At 31.1% G+C, this 22,661-nt stretch overlaps 1 protein-coding gene across 2 annotated transcripts; it reads right to left on the bottom strand.

Moving 5' to 3' along the window:
• Positions 1–20,373, bottom strand: LOC134233849 (growth hormone secretagogue receptor type 1-like). 2 transcript variants are annotated; one of them, XM_062715899.1, is made up of 3 exons: positions 20,155–20,373; positions 6,556–6,659; positions 1–1,375 (listed from the first exon to the last, which is right to left on the bottom strand). In XM_062715899.1, the coding sequence occupies exon 3, from the start codon at positions 1,353–1,355 to the stop codon at positions 210–212; it is 1,146 nt and encodes a 381-aa protein (XP_062571883.1). In that variant the 5' UTR covers positions 1,356–1,375; positions 6,556–6,659; positions 20,155–20,373; the 3' UTR covers positions 1–209. The 2 variants fall into 2 exon arrangements, with proteins under 2 accessions (XP_062571883.1, XP_062571884.1); XM_062715900.1 differs by lacking the exon at positions 6,556–6,659.
• Between the last annotated feature and the right edge of the window lie 2,288 nt (positions 20,374–22,661).

Raw genomic sequence — 22,661 nt, 5'->3', positions numbered from 1 at the left:
CATCGTTAATACCGTTACATAATAATTTTTTAAAAAAATTTTCTACTTCTATACCAAATTTTATTAAACATATACTAAACTGCAGAAAGGTAAAGTGGTTAAAAGTTGTTCAGAAATAGACAAACGGGCGGAAGACGCAGACCTTTTCATTGCATTACGTATTTGATCAGTAGAGCTTAGAAGAACTGGAATCAAGAAACCGAGAACATTTATAACTGATCGACTTTATCCTTTGGTTTATTTCTAAGAAAACTAAGTTCTATAGAAGTTCTGTTAAAACTGCCAGAAAATCCTGCATCAGGCCGCATAAAGGGCACGAAATAAAACAGCCTCTTCATTTCGTGCCGAAAGTGAGTAGCGGTGATTAAATAAATGAAGATATTACAGCTGTATTGTGATAGACCGATCTCGTCCACGGCTTTCTTCGCTCTGTACCACACAAAATGATCGGACCACACATCATCGTTCTTTATTTCAGACAGCGAGAGTTCCAAACTGCCTGGCTTGAATTCTCCCTGAAGAGCGAATGCAATCGTCACCGGTATGACTGTTATGATCCTGTAAAATGACACACACAATAACGTTAAGGTGGAGGGACTGTGCTTTGTTTTATTGTGATGGGCAGATTTTTCTGGTGTGGACTTCCTTCGATTTAGAGGTAAAGTACTTTGTCGTTTTTTGTCGGCCTTAGATGCTGCTTTCATCACTAGAGAATTAAGAACAAGTGACGTCACAGGAAATATTACGAAAACGAGACTGTCTGAAATCCAGGACCAAACGGCATAAAAGTCATGATGCGGTCCTTGACATTCGCCCTGTATTATTTCCCACGAAAACATTTGAGGTATTGCCAGCAAGAGGGCAAGCATGGTGATTCCAGATATCTCAAGAGGCCCCCGATTTGTTACGGAAAACCTTTGACTTTTGAAAGGACTTTTAATTGACAAAAACCGTTCAATTGTAAATCCAAGAATTAGAAATGGACTCATATACATCGCAAACATGTAAAACACAAAGTAAACCTGGCACCATCCGGCAATGTCAATACTTGGGACTCCCCAGGCGAATTTAAGTTCTTGGATTACATGCAGAAAAAGATAAAACAAATCTGTAAAAGCGAGTACTATTAAATAAAGCGCAGAAATATTTAGCCTGCTCACGCGTCTGGACCATATTTTAATAGTCAGAGAATTTCCGGTAATTCCAACACAGTACCAGAAAATAGTGACGTAGCGATCGAACCAAACGGTCATCGGTGCAAACTCCGAGATGATGCAAATATATGCTTTTCCTCTACTGCTAGACATAGCACACCGGTAATCTGTTAGGTTGGAACTCTCCGAAATGTTCTCCATATCCCAAATCACACAAGTTACTGCAAAATAGAATTTTCATAGTTAATGAAAAACAAGAACCGGATGCATTTTCAAGATCAATAGTAACTATAAACCAAATTAACCTATATGCACATGTTTCATGTAGAAACAAATACAAGCTGTGACCATTCAGTGTCCTATATATTCCCTAAATTAAATTGTCTACATTAATCTTATGTTGCACTATTTATGTCACCATCCTCCATATCTATAACACACACCACTGCAAAATATATCCTTTGGCTATAGTTGGATTAAACTTTATTAAAACAATAAAGTCAGGGAACCTAAATTTTAGATAGAACTAGATGACAAAAAGAAAAAAAATGCAATCGGCAAGTTTTATAAGAAATTAAAAAATTAAGAGTACAAAAAACCCAGAGATTCATGAACACCTGCTACGTCTGTCAGGTTTTGACCACCTTAGCGCCTCCCGGAGTCAGAATTCTGGCCTAATGTGATAGTACTTTCACAGTTCTGGTAGGAGTGTATACTTAATGTGTACTAGACATTCACATACAATTTGCAGTTAAATTTCCATGGTTGCAGAAAAATATTTTAAGTGATGTTAAAAAATATTATTTGTATTCTCACATGTTTTGAGCATGTTACTAATCTTATATCATTCTGAGCCCTGAAATTTAGGCGAGGGATCCGTGAACTTTTCAATATTTGGTAAAAGGCAAAGCAATAATTGTAATATAGCAAACATTTTGCCTGCTTAACTGATGTCCATGAGTAAAGAGATTTTCAAACAAATAAATATATTTTTCAGTTTAAGACCAACTCAACCCATCAATGCAGGGTCATAAATTTGACAATTTTGGTAAAGGACTCATTGCATATTTCAGTCGATCAGGTCAATTCTCTGAGGATGATCTTGTCTAGAAGTGTGAGGTCTCTCTTGAACAGACCACCATTAACAGCTGAGAAATGAATTGAAGCACCTAAGTACTATGATTAATTTCCACTACGATATTGATGAATCAGATATGGGATCGTGGGTCACTAATTATACGAGATCCTGGGTCGTTAATTACACGTGACAATGTTGAAATGGTGTAATGAATTTATAGGATATGTTGTTTTTACAAAATCATTACAAAATACCGCTACCCTGTACACTAGACAAAATTACTAACGCACCACCTAAGAGAATTAATATTTTACTTTTAAAAACCTGTTTATGATGTATTTGAATTATAAATATGTTACTTTAACAAAAAGTAAGGCATATAAATGTCAAACCTTATAAATAAGTACAATGTTTACTGAAGTGTGACCAATTCATGTTTACTGAAGTGTGACCAATTCATAGAAAAAAATAAAATCGTGTCTATTCCATTTTCGAAGAAAAAAATCCAATTTTTTCTTTGTATTTGTGTTCTTCACATTTGTACTAATTAAAAACTCAGAAAAAAAAGTTACGGCGTATGTGGCATTTGACGCTTGAAGAGCGTGCTAAAGCACACAGTGACAATCTGTTGAAAATGAATTCCACTTATGATAAATTGTTACAGATAGATTAACAACCATAAAAATGTTTACTTAGGTACCACGACTTTAAGTAAGCAGCATACAATAACAAAAATTGTTCCACAAAACTAGGTCAACCGGAAGTTGAGTGGATTTGGTATGGATTTTGAGGCACTGATTACTAGACGATGTGAGAGTCAATGATTGTTTATAATTTAATTTATAACTGGGAAACTACTACAAACCACCGTTAGTGGTCAACAATTTCATATCTGGGCAAAAATGGTGCGCAGTGCACATCTGGAAATTGGTTTTTGGACAAGAAGGTCATTTAAGGGTCTTTTCATGATACCAAGACATTTGTCAATCCCACTGTTTTAGAAATAATGGCATATTATATACACTAGTACCCACTCGGCAAATTATCAATTCACAAATAAGAACTAACAAATGGTGCGTTAGCAATTTTGTCTAGTGTATGTACTGTGATCTGTTACATTACAATGCTATGGTCCCACCCTAGCCTTCGTGACCATACACTAAAATAATTTGAATCGAATCTTCGAAAGATGTTTGCCTGAATTGGCTGTTTTACTAAAGAAGATTGTAAATTCTTATATCATCTTTAAAACTTACGACTTTTCAACTTTATACACAACCATTCCCCACGATAAATTAAAGTTCAGGCTTTCTGATATCATCGACAGCTGCTTCTTCTATAAAAGTTGAACTCGTAAATTTACTTACCTTGTCATTGGTCATTTGCAAAATTATTTTGTTAAAAAACATTCTGATTGTACTCACAAGTACTCTGAAGTTGACATTGAAAAGATGCTTGAGTTTCTGATTGAACATACGTATCTATGTTTTTGGAAACCAGGTCTTACAACAATCTATTGGAATCACCATGGGTACCAATTACGTCCCGTTATTAGCAGACCTATTTTTGTAGTCATAAGCAGCAGAATTTGTCCAAAATCTTCTGCGTGAAAAGAAGAAAACACTTTCTGGCCATCAACTCGAGATTTAGATATATCGACAACGTATTGTCAATTAACAATGGTAATTTCCATTCTTATGTAGATACGATATATCCCTATGAGCTTGAGATAAAAGATACCACAGATTCTGACACATCTATTTCATATCTGGATACTAAACTTGAAAAAGACGTTAATGGTAATCTAGCAATCAAGCTCTATGATAAACGTGATGACTTCACTTTACCATCGTCAACTCCCCTTACTTTTGCAGCAATATAACTTCATTACTTGCATACTTAGTTTATATTTCTCCAGTTGAAATGATACGCAAGAACATGCTCTACGTATGAACAATTTCTATTTCGAGGTAAATCATTAATAAACAAATTGAAGAAACAAGAATATCAGCATTCTCGTTTAGAGTCTTCATTTCCTAAGTTCCATGGTCGATACAATGGACTTGTCAGCAAATACAATTTATCATTGAATCAAATGCTAACTGAGATTTTTCATACTAATTGTTAATCCACTATTTATACACTGAATTGACGACGGATTTTTCCCGTTATTTCCCGATCATGACAAGGAGCAAACGGCGGGTGTGATCGGTCGGAAAGGGATGCTCACTCCTCAACGGCACTTCATTCCACCTCTGAAGTTTTGGAAGTCCATGTTTGCTCTGCTTGTATTTTGTATTGTTTTAGCTTTTGATCTGAATACGCGTATTTTGTAAACATGTTTTATGGACTTAATTTGTAAAGGGTGTTAAGAAAGTTCATTCCACATTTCTCTTTCATTTTCGAAAATAAATACATTGAGAAGATATTTAAAAATTGAGATATTTCATGTTCACAGAGTTCATTTTTGCCCCATAAGGTATCTTTTGTTTCATCAAACATACTGTAGCTGTATATCTATACATGTCAATAAATCCTTTCAAATACTAGGTAAAATTTATCAAATCAGTGAAAATTTTCAGAATAATTAACCTATTCTTTTGAAAAGTGATTGTACCTAAGCTCATCAGTTTTGTATGATGCCAGATAAGCTAATTTGCACAAAAGTTTTAATTTGTCATATGAAAGAAAAACCCAATTACTTCCTGCTAGAAATAAATTGCTGAAAATTTATAACACAATCATCTGAATTTGTCAAACTAAAAAAATGCAAAAAATTACTAATATTTCACCATGCAAAAATGAAGATTTCTTTTAAGTTATATTTCTTTTAAGCGAAAATGTTCTTACGAAGAACTTTTAAAAAATCTGACAAGGATCAAATAAATTATTTAGAAATCCAAGTAATGGGTTTCTGTAATGAGGTCGCCCCCTTTCAGTAAATGGTGATTTCCTTCCAAAAGTATTTATTGTAACGTATAACACAAATATAAATCATTCAATTCCCTTAGCGGATGTTTTGCTAGAATTTCCATTTTGTTAAGCTTAACAGTCGGGTTTTGATATGTATTCCGCAAAGTTCTTAAAGACAGAGTGTCATTTCTTTACAAATGCCATTTTGTTATTTTAGTACAGAAAATGATCAATATGTAATACTCTAATTTAACATCCGCAGAAACCAGTATTAAGAAATCAGTTAGAAATATACAGAAATGTTGTCAAAAAGGTAATTTTATATTTTATATTTTTAGTATATTGCTAGAGTTGTTTTTGAATAGATAAAGAAAATATCAGGCGTATAGCTAAAAGGGAAAGACGTACTCTGTTAGGCAATTAAATTGAATATCTGCTTTGCCTCTCTTCTTATCAAAATCTCCAAATTCCTTAGTGCCTTCTTGCTGCTTGTTTGTTTAACTGTTTAGATGAGTTCCTGGGAACAGTTGATTTAGGATTTTTTTTACGTAATTTTGACAACAAAATATAGATACAAGACCTTTCCTAACTAAATGTTGATAATAAATCAAAGACCTTAGCCCATCACTCATTTATGTCATACATGTACTTAGAATTGAAAGAAACTGACAAGACAAATTTAAGTAAAAGTTCTTCTTTCTACGTGTAATTGGACTTTCTAAAATGCATGATACACAATAAAATAGAATCTCATGAAAATTTTGAAATTGCAAAATTACTGAACTAAGGCAGATTCATTGAAATCTGAAAATGTATAGTACATATATCCTTTACTTCTGAAGAATAAATTTGTCCTTGCGGAATTCTTGAGTGTATGATATTTTATCTTCTTTTCAAGTACTTATTTATTATTATTATTTTAACTTAAATGCGTAACATCCATTCCTTTCTTCTTCTAAAGAAATAAAGCCCATCTAATTATATAAATAAAACATAGATCAGTAAATAAGATATTAATTTTTTTCTCCATTGTTTTTCCTATAATTAAACATACTCAACATTAATTGTATCTCAAAAATGTCAACTTCATAACTGTTCATTATCTAATCTTATCTTTATGTATTAAACTGAAAAGTCGTAAGTTTTTAAGCTGATGATTTTGGTAAAATCTTGTGATTTCAAAATTTCCAAAATTTCCCTGGAATTTTTAAGTATCCACATCTGATTTACACCACTTCTTGAATATATTGTCGCACAGTACTCCTGAAGTTTCTCCTTTACTACTGTTTATATCTTAGTGAGTAGTGAAAAAAGAGGTTCGGTTGGACATTTGCTGGAACGCGCTATGTATGACTAGTGAAAAGAAAATATTTAACATTGAAAATTCATGTAACTTAGGTAAAACCTTACCCTAATTTGAATTGTCACACAAAAATAATGCTACATGAAAGAGCAATATTCCTTTACATTCCCCGTGATCAACTTTTCCAGTCTGGTAATACCATGATATCCAACTATCAGAAATAAATTGACATATAGAGAAGATTCAGTAATATCCAACTGTCTTTTTGTCATCAGTTTTCGCTTTGTTCTGTTACTCTTCTAAAAACATACGAGATTAGGGCAAAGAAGAATCTTGTATCAGCAAAATTAAAAATGAATCTCTATGAGAGCAAATTTTCAAATCCTCAATTTCATCAGCATCCATCATTGTAAGAGCTGAAGAGAAATCGGAGAATAAATGGTTTATAGTGACATAACTTCCTATAAAACACGGTATACATGTTATAACTCCATAACTCTGACATACAATTTTGTTCGTTATGTTCCTTAATTTCAAAAGGTTTTATGAAAAATAATGACAATAAGCACAGTGAACATACCGGCTATAAATGTCTTCAGCAAAAAAAAAAAACTATTTCAGCTTTCACTGTTTTAGTGAAAAGATTATTTTTAAGCAATTTTAAATGATAAAAAATACAAACATGAAGCTTAAAACATGCAGCTTAAAAATGAAATTTTAATAAAAATGACTGTTGAGAAAACTTTGTTTTTAATGTTTAACTCAGAAAGAAATATTTATGGAGTGGTATGTAATTCGGTATGTTGATATAATGATGATAGCTTATCAATTTTTAATGTTTTATTATTTTTATTAAAATATTTTTGCCAAAGTGATGATTTTTTGCAACAGGGGAAATACCGTTGCCAAATTTATTGTTCTTTGTACTAAGAAAATATCCCGGTGATCTCCCCTTAACTGTGTTTGTGTTATATACTTATTGTCATTTAATAAATATCAATTCTAACTGAATATACATTGTCTTTGTTATATTTTAACTACAAGGGTACTCTAGCCAGATCACTAGGATTACATAAATTATAGGTTTATGAGAGAAAGATATTGAGGCAAACTAAAAGCTAAGGCTCATAATAAACATGATAACTTAAAAACTTTTATTGTTATCTACACTTATCTATGTAGCAGGAGGAGAAACAGTATTTTGAAAGAATTTATTTTACATATTTTTTTTGATTTTGGCAACATCTCATTTTGTTAACCTGGAACAATTAACAGAAATATCCATCTTCATGATAGTTAACATATAACGAAGTATTTATTGAAATAGAAGGAGCACTTTAAAACAATTTTACAAATTATTCTATTTTTATTGAACTAGGTCAACTACGTTTAATAAAATTATGCATCTTGAAATTGTTTACTTTTCTGTCTGATATGATGGCAATTTTACTAAAAAGGTTAATATATTGACAAAAACCTTTAATGATTTGGTTTGAAAAGAGGTAGAAAACCATACTAAAATAAAGTTAGGAAAATTAAGAGGCAACACTAGAAGTGGGAGGCAGGTCTCGAAGTGCTGATCGTGGAATTGGGAGAGGTTAAACTCCACCAAAGACGACACTTTTCCATGCAAACTTTACTATCGAAAATTTCAGTGAAATAATTAAGATTGTGAGCTTGTTCGTTTTATATATCAAACAAATATTCTCCACATAAGTAGGACTCCATCAATACAAGTTTGAAGGTGACAGATCTCAAGCCAAGCTAGAGAGCTATCTTTATTCTTTAAACTTAAATATTTTCTTTAAAAAATGCAATACTTTTTAAATGAGGCTTCTTTTGAACTGGTAACTGTACACTTTAAAATCCTTGAAAATAAACTATTTGACAAACGAGACATCTTCACCTATATATTTAGATATCATATGCAATTTTTATATGTAATTTACTAGTTTCTCTTCAACTCTTAAGCAAAGAGAAGCACACCATTAGTTATACAATATAAATGAACTAAATTTTCGCATTCGAAAAAAAAACAACCCAAAACCACAGCAATCAATATCATATGTAGTTTACACTGATTGTCCATTATTATGTTTGAAAGTTAGGTTGGTAGATTTCTTGATAATTCAACTCGAATGTAAATTTCACCGAGCGAAAGGGCAGGAGCTCAGGAAGCCTTATGTGCGCAGGGACGTAGCAACACTTTTTTCCCCAACCTTACTTATACTATAGGAAATATTAATCAAAAGTGATGTACGGAAAATATACCGTATAGCGGGTTTTCTTGGCGGGTGTAAAATTTGGCGTTTTGCCCGCCCCAATAATTTTGGCGTAATTTATTTTAGCGGACCCCTATTAGTGATGTACGGAAAATATAGCCAAAATTAGCACCCCGCTAAAATTACCCGCTATACGGTAGTATAGGAATTGGTAATGAAAGTAGTTGACATGAAGAAAAAGTTGGCCTCTACATTCCCCCCTCCCCCAACTTTGGACAACTTTTCCTTATTTTTTTTATTTTGCTTGTCAACTTTTTCAGGTTAGTAAAAACAAATTTCTCTGGCAGGTCCCCCCCCACTTTTAAAAACGATGCTACGTGCCTGGTGCGTGTAGATCACGTGCGTCTGTCTTTGTGTCTGACGTCAGTGAGTGGGGACTATTGAAATTGACATGGGGGATATGTAATTTAAACCTATCATACACACTTTTTTCAATCTAAATTTACAATTTTATTTCACGAAATTGAAAAATAAGGACTCACTGTCTAACTTTTAGGTTATTGTCAGGGACGTCAACGATAATTGGAAACGTTGGATAATTTATGCATAATGGGGGACATCAACGATAGTTGGAAATGTGAAATATCGTTGAAGTTTTGGCATACCCTAAAACTAGACAATGATTCCCAAAGCATATCCTAGTGAAATTGAAATAAAAGATAACACAAAGGCTGACACATCTGTTATATATTTTGATATTTTGCTAAGGAAAATCATTAATGGTAACCTAATAACGAAGCTTTATGATAAATTTGATGACTTCGGCTGTTTTATCGTCATCTTCCCTTATGTAGCAATATACATGTACCCTTATCACCTGGACACGGGGTTTATGTCTCCCAGTTGATTCCATACGCAAGATCCTGCTGTACGTACGAACAAAAGCGAGGCAAGCTATTCACTATCAAGTTGATAAAACAAGGAAACCAACAGTCTCGGTAAAAGTCTTTGTTTGCCGAGTTCTTTTGTGGATACAATTACTATTTCATTGAAAGGTTTATGTACGTATATAAAATGGATATGGATATATAAATGGATATAGATATATAATGTATATAAAGAATATTTATGTATCTTATGCACCTTTACATGTACTTTGAAAGAATATGCAACTTTTTCCCAAAATTTCATTCTATGCCTACTTCGAGTACAGCAAGTAGCATAATCCAGAAAGATAGATCTCCTAGTGCTAATTAAAAATTTGATTGAAATGTCTTCATCTCAAAATGACGTAAACTTGTTAAATGGTTATCGATTACTTCTGCCCCCATGGAAATAATAACGAGAGTGTTATGGGGGTAATTTATCAACATTTCAGAACGCTTCTGTAATTCATGCCAGATAGTACTCCCAAAAAAATCAATCTTAAAACGCTTTATAATACCATAATTAGTTCATGGTTCAAATGATTTTAAACATAAAGAAAGTATTACCTTATATACTGTATTAATTACAATAAGGGATATACACTTTTTTCCTTATTATTTTGTTTTATTTTAATTGTAAATAACCAAACCACTGAATAATTTGTTACATAGTGAAAGAGTCGACGTGATATTCATTGTCATGTGTTTTCTTAACGATATGATAGAACATATAACGACCTCATCAAAAAAATTGACATCCCTTCCCGTATAGTTATGAATCGAAAAAAAATTAGAATCTACACAATATTTCAAGAGGCACTGGACCCGTGGTCTCGTGGTCGTTCAATAGAAGGTGTTTATAAAGATACTTATACATGTATGTACAAGTAATCTTTTTGCTCAGTTATATACCCATCCTCTCAAGTTCAAAAGAATTGAATGTGCGCTGGGAAAGTTAGAACAAAAAACAAATCATTATGTCACAGTTATTGAAAATAGAAACATACCTACTTTATGTTCTTCTGTAAAAGTGATTCCATTTTTTGCCCAAATATCCGTAGGGGTTATGCTTTAAACAATTTAGAAACTAACATGCAAAAAAGTTTTCACCTAATTTTCCTGTTCCATCATTTCTGGAAGATTAATGAAGACAGTTTTGTAAGACTCTTATATTCTATTTGGCCCTATCGTATCCCTAATGCCTTGAATGGATCTATTTAAAATCTACAATATTTCAAATTAAAGGAAGGAATTTTAATAGCAGATTTGATATTTTTTAACAATTCTGTAAACGTTATAAAAAAGAGATTCTGCAAATAGCTTATCTTTCAAAAGAAGAACCACAAGACGGTAACAAGGGGCAATAAATCACAAAAATAATTTTCAAAATGTTATATTTCCAGTCAAGAGAATATCTAAAGTCTCACAAACAATTATTTATATAAGATTTAACCAGTGAATTAATAATAGGTACATGTAAAAACTCATTTATATTTTGTTGTCTCGTACAAAATATCACAAAGTGACATTTTGTGCAAATAACCACGTGACTTTAAATAGTGCTAGAAGATATATATATTCCCTTGCATTGTTTGTCAATCCGTTCATTATTCAGTGAGAGACGAGTAACACGTTTTTTCTTGCACTTCCCGTTTATCAGCCTCAACAACATCTATGTCATTAGTGTCGGAAGCATGCAAGCCAAATCAGCCTTTTCTTCTTGGGAGCAATCATTGATGGCTCTTTAACATCCCTCTCAGTATTGTTATTGAGAATTGAGGAATATTTCTAGAGTAATGCTAAATAAAATCATCCCGAAGAAAATCCAATAAAGACAACGTATTAAAAGACGGTGGTGACTGGAATACAGCTCATTAATTGGAATATTACGTCTGCTTTTGAAAGATAACAAGGCAATCTAAGACATTCTTTCCATGGTGAACTTAGGGAGACAAATATTGTCCTAAATAGTATTCATTGTATTTACCAATGCAAATGTTACAACATGCAATAAGTTATACGTATATACTTCATTTGTCCATTTACTGTTAAATTTCAGTTTTATAATTACTAGATTTATATTAAATCTTTCTTTATACATCTGAATGCATTTCTTTTGTCTTTTAAGTAAGAAGTAAAACAAAAATCGAATACATAATTTTTTTAAGTTATTTCCATCCTTCTGTGATGTCATAGGTTTTCACAAAATCTCTCACTGATCTAAATTTATGCCCATTGAAAATGCATCTTTTGGACAAATGCCTTTCAAAAGATGAAATATTATAGGGTTATTGAACTTATATTGGTGAATATTGGCACTCGTTGGCAAATACACTCGCAAGCTCATGAATTTGAACAGCCAACTTGTGCCAATATTCACCAATATAAGTTCAATAACTCCTTTATTATATAGCTAAAACATTTCCACATAATTTATTATATTAATTATTCCAACTAAAAAAACTCAAATTAATGATTTTTTTAGCATCGGCATTCAAATTAACATCTGTCCTGTAAGCGTTCAATATCGCATCATTTCAATGATCCTACCGAGCGATATGATTTGCTGATTTAGGTTTAATGGGTCTAATACGTACTAAATTTTAATAAATAATTTCATTTTTGTGTGAAAAATAAACACATCTTACCTAGATGCTACTTCTTTTCTTTAATTTATTTCTGAGAATTGGACCAGACGACTTTTTTTGTTTACAACAGGGCGTTCGATATTGAACGCTCGTATTCGGAATATTTCGGGCATACTCGTATGCGTAATTCAAACTCAGCGTTCAATAAAACGTCAAGATATTGAACGCTAAAATTCTCTAGATTTTTGGTTGTATTTTATTAGAGACCATTTATTAGCTATATAATAAAAATTATTATTTAGTAAAAGTATATAAAAAATGAATATTTTCTTTATTTAATCAATTATTCATTCTTTAAAAAAATTTGGTAAGAACAGTGACTCCTCAAGTAGCTTCATTTAGTATATTTCTTTATTATATTTTTTTTAAAAGTTGGCATATACTTCCGTTTATTTATGTCTTAAGAAATGTGGCAACCTCTTCATTTTTAGCGATAATAATACTTTAAACTCTGTTCTGTGTTCTACTTTGAACCCATGAAACTATGAGAATGGAAATACCTTAATGAATTTAATTCTCCAACTTTAGTACCCTATGGGCCCCTTTCTAATATCTTAACCCAGTATTGCTTTTTACAAAGAATATTTCAATAGATGTATTGAAATTCATCTTTTCCTTATACAATTATTAATCAGCAAAGTTTTACATTATTTTGCCGAATGAATTGTTCATTCAGTTATGTATAAAACTTTTTAAAAATATTCAGATAAACACCTTTCGAACGTCTTCACCACATTGCAGAAAGAATATACTTGTCGAATATCTTTTTTATGTTCATTTTAGTCACTCATTGTCGGTCCATCCACACAGCTTTTAGTATCAAATATCCAACACTTAAGTTTTATTTTAATTAAATTTTCATGTTATTTGTATAAAACTATGGGGTTGCCATTTTTTAAAATTTATATTACGGAAGAATAATACTTGATTGGAATCTTTATTTCTCATTATTGGCTTATTCATCATTATGAACAAGATATTATTTAATATATTTTACAAGGAAATGAAGTGTATACACTTTGTCGGTTGACCAATCCTTATTGAATTATTCAATTAAATATGTTTATAGTATATGTACACTGCCAAGTTCTGCTGGAACGTTTGTTTTTTTGTTTTTTTTTAATTAAATACCTTTCCTGTTCCACAGTTCATTTTCGTATTTATTTTACAGTTCCCTTGTATGTTTTCTTTATGAATTTCAAAAGTAAGAGACATTAAAGACTAACTGGTCATCAACTGTTTTTTCTGCTTTGCATCTGCTTATTAAATAAAAAAAGGGTATTTCATGCATTTTGTTTTAAAAACACCTGTTTAAATATATACATGTAATTGGAATTCCTTATGTTTTAATATTGATGATAAAAAGCTGAAGTTATCTCTATTGTCTTGCAGTTGAGGATCAGTTATCAAGTGGCCCAGATTTCAAAGTTTTAAAACAGAAAATTATAAATTGAAAATGAGTGACAGGAAGTAAAGAAATATATCAGAATTGTTCTTGTTGCTTTATAAAAAAAAAAACCGGTATCTTGTGTTTATTTTAATGTTTTGGAAAATATATCTGATAAACGTCTGAATGAAATCTTGAGGTAACAGTCATCTGGATCTATGAGAGATATGAATAAGAAATAAGAAGACAACGAACACATTTAAGGATATCTGATCCTCAGCCAGGAAGGATAATTCTTTAATTTGTAATTTAATTTAAAAAGTCTTAAAATAAAGCGTGAAACTGAAATTTTCTCATGCAACAATTTTCATTTTATGCCTCTAAATATGATTCAATGTTTTTTAAAGTTTTTATAAACGGTATTAAAAAAGTTGACATTTGTACCTCATAAAAGTAAGTAAAACTTGCATATTTAAAAAAATCAAAGTTCTTTTAATTTAGCCTTAGTTACCAATGTTTATAAGCATGATGTGAAATTAGAAGTGATTTAGGTGTTTTATTGATAGGAAACACTTCATACACCATGCATTATAAAACGATGCATGGAAGCAAGTAGGAGAAACAAAAGTACCAAATAGGTATAAAAATCATTGCAATTTTCTTTAAAAGCCTAGATACCTATGATTTTTATTCCTAAAATGTATTAATTGATCAACAATGAATAAGAAAATATGCAAAATATAGTTCTAATCGCATTTCCTGAAAATTTATTTGAGATTTACTAAGTTCCCCTACATAATATGGATATCTTTAAAGATAAAGTTTTAAGAAACACCGTGGGTAAATTTATTTTACTTGCAGAATTTAGAGACATCTTTGTGAACATTTTTAATTACTCAATGCCTGATTTTTAGAATCTGAAGACCGGATTACCTTAAGCTTAAAACTTACAATATATAAAACAACTTTGATAATTATGTTAGACAAGAAAATCAGCACATTAACTGATTAACTGAACTTTTTGTGCATTTTTTCTTTACCAAAACGAAACAATACGTAACTGCTTTTACTCTGTACTTTTGTAAAAAGCACCTGAATGATTTTTATTATTTCTTTGATTTTAGCAGACAATCAAGTTTGATTCCTTTATCTGATAATAATAACGGTGATAAACCGAAAGGTAAACCCACATGAATCTTCAAAACCTATGCAAGCTTCCTTTCTCTTTGAGGGGAAATGAAATGCCTATCAATCTAGCAAACATTACAGTAATTTAACTCATGGTGTCTACTTTTTGAGATACACCACAATCTTCCGGAGATATAATCTTCGATTCTTGTGATGAATTCTCACAGAAGGTACCTGGAGAGAGATTCACACAGGTTCCGAAAGGATCATGTTATATTAACAGCTAAATCAGCAAGATCAAAGGATTGTACATCCAATGTTATTGGATCCAATGTCGAATCTTATTTAATAAAAAGCAAATGCAAAATTAGTTAAAATGAAAACTAAATTACTAGTATTCTTTACTGTTTGTCAGTATCCCGTGTTCATCTATTCTCAGAATTCACCATCTGTTGCGAGTAATTTGGTATATTTTGCGTAATAGATCGTAAGACTTCAAACAATCATCTTAACTGATTAAGTAAACAGTTACAATTTTATACTCGTAGTGAAAAGTTACAATTTTATGCCCTGTTCACACGGAGAGTTTAATTCGAATTAAACGTAAGTTTACTGCGAATGCGAATTAGTACTTCGAATTAGTTTACTGCGCATTAAATTATTCGCATTTCCGTGTGAACGCTACGAAGCTAATTTGATTTGAATTCTGACGCATGCGTTATGGCAAAATTTTAGTCAAATGCCACTTCTCGGTGGTCAGCCATACGTACTTGTGCTATTTTTGAGTGAAAAACTAAGGAAAATTTTGTTAATCATTAAAATGTGTATACAGACACTTTGTCATTATGCCAAATGGATCTGCTTCAGCATAAGGTGACATGATTTGCAAATGACGTCATAATAGCCGTGCTGACGCCAGGCTGCAGAAGTAACCTTTTAATTCGCATTAGTTTACTTCGCATTAGCTGTCGTGTGAACGCAATTTAATTCGCATTAGTTTGATTCGCATTAGTTTACTTCGCATTAATTTACTGCGAATTAGATTCTCCGTGTGAACAGGGCATTATACTCGTAGTGAAATTACGTTTGGCTAACTTTCTTTAGACTGTCCACATTAAAAACTAGTTTTGAACCTTGAGATACGAGAAGGAAAAAAGTGTACTAGTATATAGCTATCTACATTATGTAAGATGTTGGAATTTTAATATTTTAACTACTAAATCACTTTTATTCACACATACATTATAGTAGAATTAAAATCATTTAGTTTAATTCCAAAATCATGTACGTATAGGGCATCATTACGATGACCTTTTCGAACTTGCTTTTAACTTCACATAATGACTTCCAGCTTATACTCAAAGTTTCATTTTAAATGTAATTGGTCGAGATCTCGTTTCAGTAATAAATTCCTCTGCCAGTAGTCCTCATGATACATAAAGGCCCCGACTCTTTGGCATTCAATAAAAATGGAACTCATATTATTAACTGTTCAAACCTTTTGACTAATCATTAAAAAACTTGTCGCCTGGTCTAGAGTCGCAAAGTAAGGAGATGATCTTCGAAGACTGTAAAATGCAAAACTTTTAACATTGCAGGAATTAAATACATGTTGTCTACTTTTTAAGATACAGCACGAAAATCAGTAGATGTTATGTCCATGTGACCAATTCTCCAAGAATTATAAGAGAGGTGTTTCACTATGGGCAGCGGAAAGGGCAAAAATTACAATAATAAGAAAACAAACAATTATTTTATTTCAATGACCATAAAAACTTAACAAATGATATACAATGCATAATCAACAGACCTTTTCGCAGAACAAATATACATAAAAGCAAAACCAACGAACACGTTCGTAACAAACATATATGAATGCAAAACCAACCATCTTTGCAGTACAAACGTACATAAAAACACGAAAATCCAACGTGCACGCGGTAAATCACACTCCCGGCTCCCGACGGTCCCGTTTTTTTTTTTCTTTTTCTTGCCGATTTCTCTTTTGTCGGCGCCAAGAAAATCTTCACACTTCTCAGGCAAATTTCTAGGTTAAAAAAAATCATTAATATATAAAAACTTTAACAATTTTGCGTATTTATTACTGAATCAGCAGTATCATCTGCCAAAAGCGGTAAATCTAGTACTCAGCTATAAATGCGAAAACCACTGAAAAAAGGACACAAAATGCGAAAACCACTGAAAAAAGGACACAAATGTTTTCGTAGAATCGCGATTAAAAACAACAAACTGAGGTACAGTTTATATTTTTTAATAAATGAAAACCCTCATTTACATGCTAGATAATTTGTATGCACAGCAATTCCCCCACACATTTTTTTTGTATAGAACTCTTTGCCACATAATGTTTATGTTCACAGGCTATACAACATGGACGTGGTTCTACCTCGGATCCCCCTTAATTTTTTTACTTTTAATGGGGGTTAATTCATCTTAAAAATTTAAAATGAAAGAAAAGAATTTATATAAAATATAGAAAAATATCTCATTCTCCTGAAGGCCATTTCGTCAATTTTTGTTGTTCTTGTTACATAAGTTGGTTTTCCCCAATTCTTTAAATATTACAAGAATCTATTATGATAACTTTATATTACAGTGGCATATCATATGACAGGTACGTAGCAACAATTCCCAATTTTAAGAGTAATGTCAAAAAAGGGATATGTAGTACATGAATATTAGGGAAAAAAATTGGCACTGAAAGAAGTTAAACCTAACCCCCCCCCCCATACACACACACACACACACACACTCACACACACGAGATTTTTGAGTTTGGGCTATATCATTTAAATTTCCTTTTTGTTTTTGCTTGATAAGTTTTTAAAATCTTTTTTTCAGCTAGATTGAATTTTTTTCTTTTTCTTTGGTTACCCCCTCCTTTTAAAAACGATGCTACGTCAATGTATAACAATGCAGTACTTTCAATTTGCATTATTTTACCTTAAGTACAATGTTAGATTTAGCCCTTTTTTTATAAAGATTTTGATAAAAATCTTTTTTGAAATCAAATCATTTTGATGTTATGAATTTTTATAGAATTTAATTGTTCATCTTTTTTATTAACACCACCAATTTTCACTGAAATACTAATTCAATCTTTTTGAGAAGAAATATCTTCTCAATATCAATATAAAAGATACATGGACACAGATTTGAAATTAATTTATTTCGTCTTAAAGTTATTGAAACAAGATTGCCATTTTTCCTAAGTATTAAGAATAAAATTAAAATTTGTGAGAGTGCAAGGATGTGTCAATCAAACCCGTCTAAACATTTGAAGTTTTAATAACTTTTAGATGAAATAAGATTTTTAATATATTTTTGTGTGAAATGCTATTAAAATATATAAGTCGTAATATTATACAGAAAATATTAACTTCAAATCTGTGCCCATGCACCTTTACTATCTACGACACTTACGTCTCTCTGTATCGATGTCCGTTTTTGGTTTTCATATTTATAACGAAGTACTACATTTACCGCTTTTTGAAGGTGATACTGCTGATTCAGTAATAAACACGCAAATTTGTTTAAGTTTTTACATATTATTGAATTCATTTAAAAAGAAAATGTGCCTGAGAAGTTTGAAGAGTTTCTGTGCACCGACAAAAAAATCCGATACTGTCGGGAGTCGAGAAGACTAGATTTACCGCGTGCATGTTGGTTAAGTTTTTTTCGTTTGTCGTGTTTTTATGTACGTTTGTACTGCAAAGATGATCGTTGGTTTTGCATTCATATATGTTTGTTACGTACTTGTTCGTTTGTTATGTTTTAATGTATACTTGTTCTGCGAAAAGGTCTGTTGATTATGCATTGTATATCATTTGTTAAGTTTTTATGATCATTGAAATTAAAATAATTGTTTGTTTTCTCATTATGGTAATTTTTGCCCTTTCCGCTGCCCATAGTTTCACTCTGCTTTTGTTATGATCTAGTTCTATTTCAACTCTATGAAACTATTTGTCAGTAGCTTTTTTTTCATTTTTTCTCTGAAACCAATACCATCAATTCAAGGTAATAATTATTACATTTAAATAACAGATTGTGCAACTTCAAACAATTATCTTCACTGATTAGGTGGTGAATAATTGCGTGTTGAGATATAGATGACGGAGGATACAGCCAAATACATGACACGGATTTCACAGTATTGATATTGAAATATTTAGGTACAAGTTAGGAAGAGATAATTTCCATCCTAGATGATGGATGGTGGTACTATATAAAGCACGGAAGGTTTTTTTTAATGAACTCAACCACGACCTCAGATAAAGATTTTGGGCAGAAAAATAATATATCTTAGTACTGCTGACATGAGGATTACTCTAAACGTTATCAAATAATCAGATAGTAGTGGAGCTTTGAATTTCTCGTCTATCTCATGATTGTCTCTGACAACACAAGTCACTGCTATGTTTTGTATTTCGTGTATGAAGTAATGAGGCGGATCATGCAAAGGAAAAACGTTTATAACGGTACAATTTTATCAAGTAAAGAAGGAAAACAGCCATTTTTTTTAAAGCTTTTTGTTTGCTTTAATTTTAAATAACCGAATAACATACATCCATGTGTAAGTGTTATAGGATGAATTGATAAACAAAAATTCTCCAGAAGAGAGATGTAAGATGTTGTGTTAAAGAGCTGGTATCAGTGCAAAATTATCATTATGGAAATAAGTATAATTGGCTTTTAAGATAAACACGATAAAATAATGAAAATGTTAGATTAGAAATAACCTCCTAATATCCTGAAAATTGACACTTAATTTATCTTGCTGACGAAGAAATATGAATTTATTTAACTGATTAATATTCCATTTCAATTTTCTTTATGAATGCAGTCCAAATTGCATTTCACTGAATTATATATTTTTTCAGCTTACCTGCTAGAAAAAAATTTTGAAAATGAATCAAGAGTCAATTACTATGTATTTAATTTAATTCAACGCATTTTTTCATGCTTTCATTTTTCATTTTTACAATATTTAATTTAAAAAATTTTTTTCATCATTAAAATGAAAAATGTTACATTTGAAGATCAGTTACTGTTGAATAGAAAATTTGATTTATTTTAAAATAAATTTAAAAAGAAGAAAGAAATTTTTCATCATTAAAATGAAAATTGCGAGAAAATAATCTACATTAAAAGTTATATTTAAAGACCAGTTACTGTTGAATAGAACTCATTCCACTCGATCATTTTAAGAGAACATTTTTTAAAATTATTATATCTAACAATTTTTGTTTTGAAATATTTCTTCAAAACTGCCAGGCTATAATTCGTTTTTAATTTTCATTTTCAAAGAAAAAAATGTTTGCTTTTTTGTCTTTCAATATTTTTTCCTTGCCTTTGATATATAAATTCATCTTACCTTTTCTCTAACGAAGTCCGCTACAATCGCAATAGGTCAGAGGAATTCCTAAGCAATGTTATGTTGTTCCATGCTGTCAAATCGAGGCTCCGAGAGAGAAGTGATCCAACCTCTAAACATATTCAGATAAACAGATCCAATCGCAGAACGAATTAGACCCAAATCCTGATTAGTGTACCAATAGAGATTTTTTTGAGAGCTGACATAAGAATAATGCTTCTTTTTAATGAAATGTAAGCTACAATTTTACACAGTATGTCAATATGAGGAACGACAAAATCCATAGGGAAATACTAATTGGAAATTACACGTTTTTAAGGTTCCTTGCAAAATATCAAATTCGATCGCCTACTTTTAAATTAAGGATTTTTTTCTGAAAAAAATTGAAAACTTGGTTTGAAAAAGATCTTTCTTGTTTATTATTTTTTGGAATATAAGACTTAGGTGGTTAATTATATTTCTTCCAAAGATTGATTTTTCTCCATTTTCATGTGATATGTGATATGGGTTTCATAATTCACATATACATTACATGTGACAGACCTTTCTAAATATACAAATGTACTATGATGTTTGATCTCGTGACCTTGAAGTTTGACATACTTTTGATTGGTCATAACTTTTGAAAGAGAAAAGATAGGGCTTCTATATTAGAGATATCTATTACCTGTGACAAGACCTTTCGAAATACATGTACATTAATGATTTTTTACCCTGTGGCCTTGAGGTATGACCTACGTTTCAAATATGTTATATTTCCTTATAACTTTAGAATGAGAAGAGACTGGTTTTTCATATTTGACATGTGCACTGCCTATGACAAGATGTGTCCGAGCATTCAACGATTTTTGACATTGACCTTCACTTTTGACCTAATTAAAAAAATAACCTTTGATGATTTCTTTTAAAAGACATATAATGCGGAGTTTAAATTTGACACACTATGCTATAAATAATGATAATGACATCCTATAATATTAGCAGTTAAGTTATCAAAAGTACATAAAAGTATCTCTGAATCCACAAAGTTATGTAAATTTATCCACAGTGTTTCTTTAAAGTTGAAGATTAAATTTAATCATATTAATATAGTTTTATTTTTGCAGAAAAAGCCAATAGGAATATCGCCTATGCATTTTCTTAAAATCAACAAATATATTTTACAAAAAACAGATCCAGGCATTCAGTTGTCATGCCTTTTATACTTATTTGGTATTTTTTGTCTTCTGTTTCCGTCGTGTATTCTATAATACATAGTGTAAAAGGCTTTTGCTATCATTTGCTTCTTATTTCATATCATGCTAATAATCATTGGCATCTAAGTGCAATTGATAATTTTTTTCCTTTTAATATAAATAAAACCTTTTCTAAACTTCCAAAAACCTTGGATGAATATAATGAAAATTGTTGCATGAAAAAAATTCATTTTCAAGCTTCATTTTGATGCATTTCAAATTAAATATGAATTTGTGGAGTATGTAACTATCATATATCCATTGAATTGCTGCAGTGCAATTGATAATTAATATAAATCAATTGGATATGTTTTAGCTCTATTGTACAGGAGGTATTTAACTCATATGTCGGTGAATATTGTAATATTGCAAGGTCATTCATTTGTACAGTCAACTCGTACAAATATTCACCAATGTAAAATTTAATAACCCCATATCATATGTTTATTGCATGCGTATTGAATAGACATTGTATGTGTATTGAATGTGAATTGTAATACGTATTATGTATTAAATTGCAGAAACGGATTGTAAGGACAGAGTTGTAGATCACCGTGAATTCTTGGTCAACTTGAGGGATACTGTTTATAAACAGCTTTGGGAGTGAAATAAAGTTTGAAAACATTTATTTTATTGCTCTCTTTTTAAACTCAATATATAGTTTTCAAAGATTGAAGAGTACAAAGTCCTGAACCCAGATTTGCATTTGAGAAAAATCAGTTGTCGCCATTTTCTATGTCCTTATACAAGCGGGGTCTGAGTCACGCAGGTTACTCTTTCTGTCCTTATGCATCTTTCCATCACTTTCATTCAAGAAGTTTTTTTTTCAAAGTTATGAACTAATATTAATCTAGCAAAACAGAAAGGACTGAGGAAGGCGTGAAATTAAACTAATTCTCAGTTGTTTTTGTGAGTATTATAAAGGGGTCAGAAATTAACTGAAAAATTTTCAACATTTCTACATCAATAATTGCACCTTTTGATTGTAATTAACCAAAAAAATATAATTTTTCTAAGTTATAAAATCTTCGTTCAATTAAGTGGATAAAAAATGTGATAAACTTAGTCCTATTGTCTATCATAAGTGATCTATAAGACAAACTGTCATAAATTTGTATTTAATCAAGAAGTGTTACATACAAAATGTTTCTGAAATACCGGTATTGCTCTCACAAATATTTTTTTGAAATCGAAGATAGGTACATGTACCAGTCTCGCCATTTTACAGAAAATAAACAATTTAGCATTTTTATTCTAAACTACTTTCTATCT

Source organism: Saccostrea cucullata, unplaced genomic scaffold (genome assembly GCF_032062105.1).
Source record: "Saccostrea cucullata isolate Sc308-1 unplaced genomic scaffold, CSIRO_AGI_Scuc_v1 ctg224, whole genome shotgun sequence".
NCBI classification, from domain to species: domain Eukaryota; kingdom Metazoa; phylum Mollusca; class Bivalvia; order Ostreida; family Ostreidae; genus Saccostrea; species Saccostrea cuccullata.
This window is presented reverse-complemented; position numbering and strand designations above follow the sequence as displayed.

Excerpts from the sequence above, each read along its gene's own strand:
- LOC134233849 (XM_062715899.1), bottom strand. The coding sequence starts at position 1,355 with ATGGAGAACATTTCGGAGAGTTCCAACCTAACAGATTACCGGTGTGCT.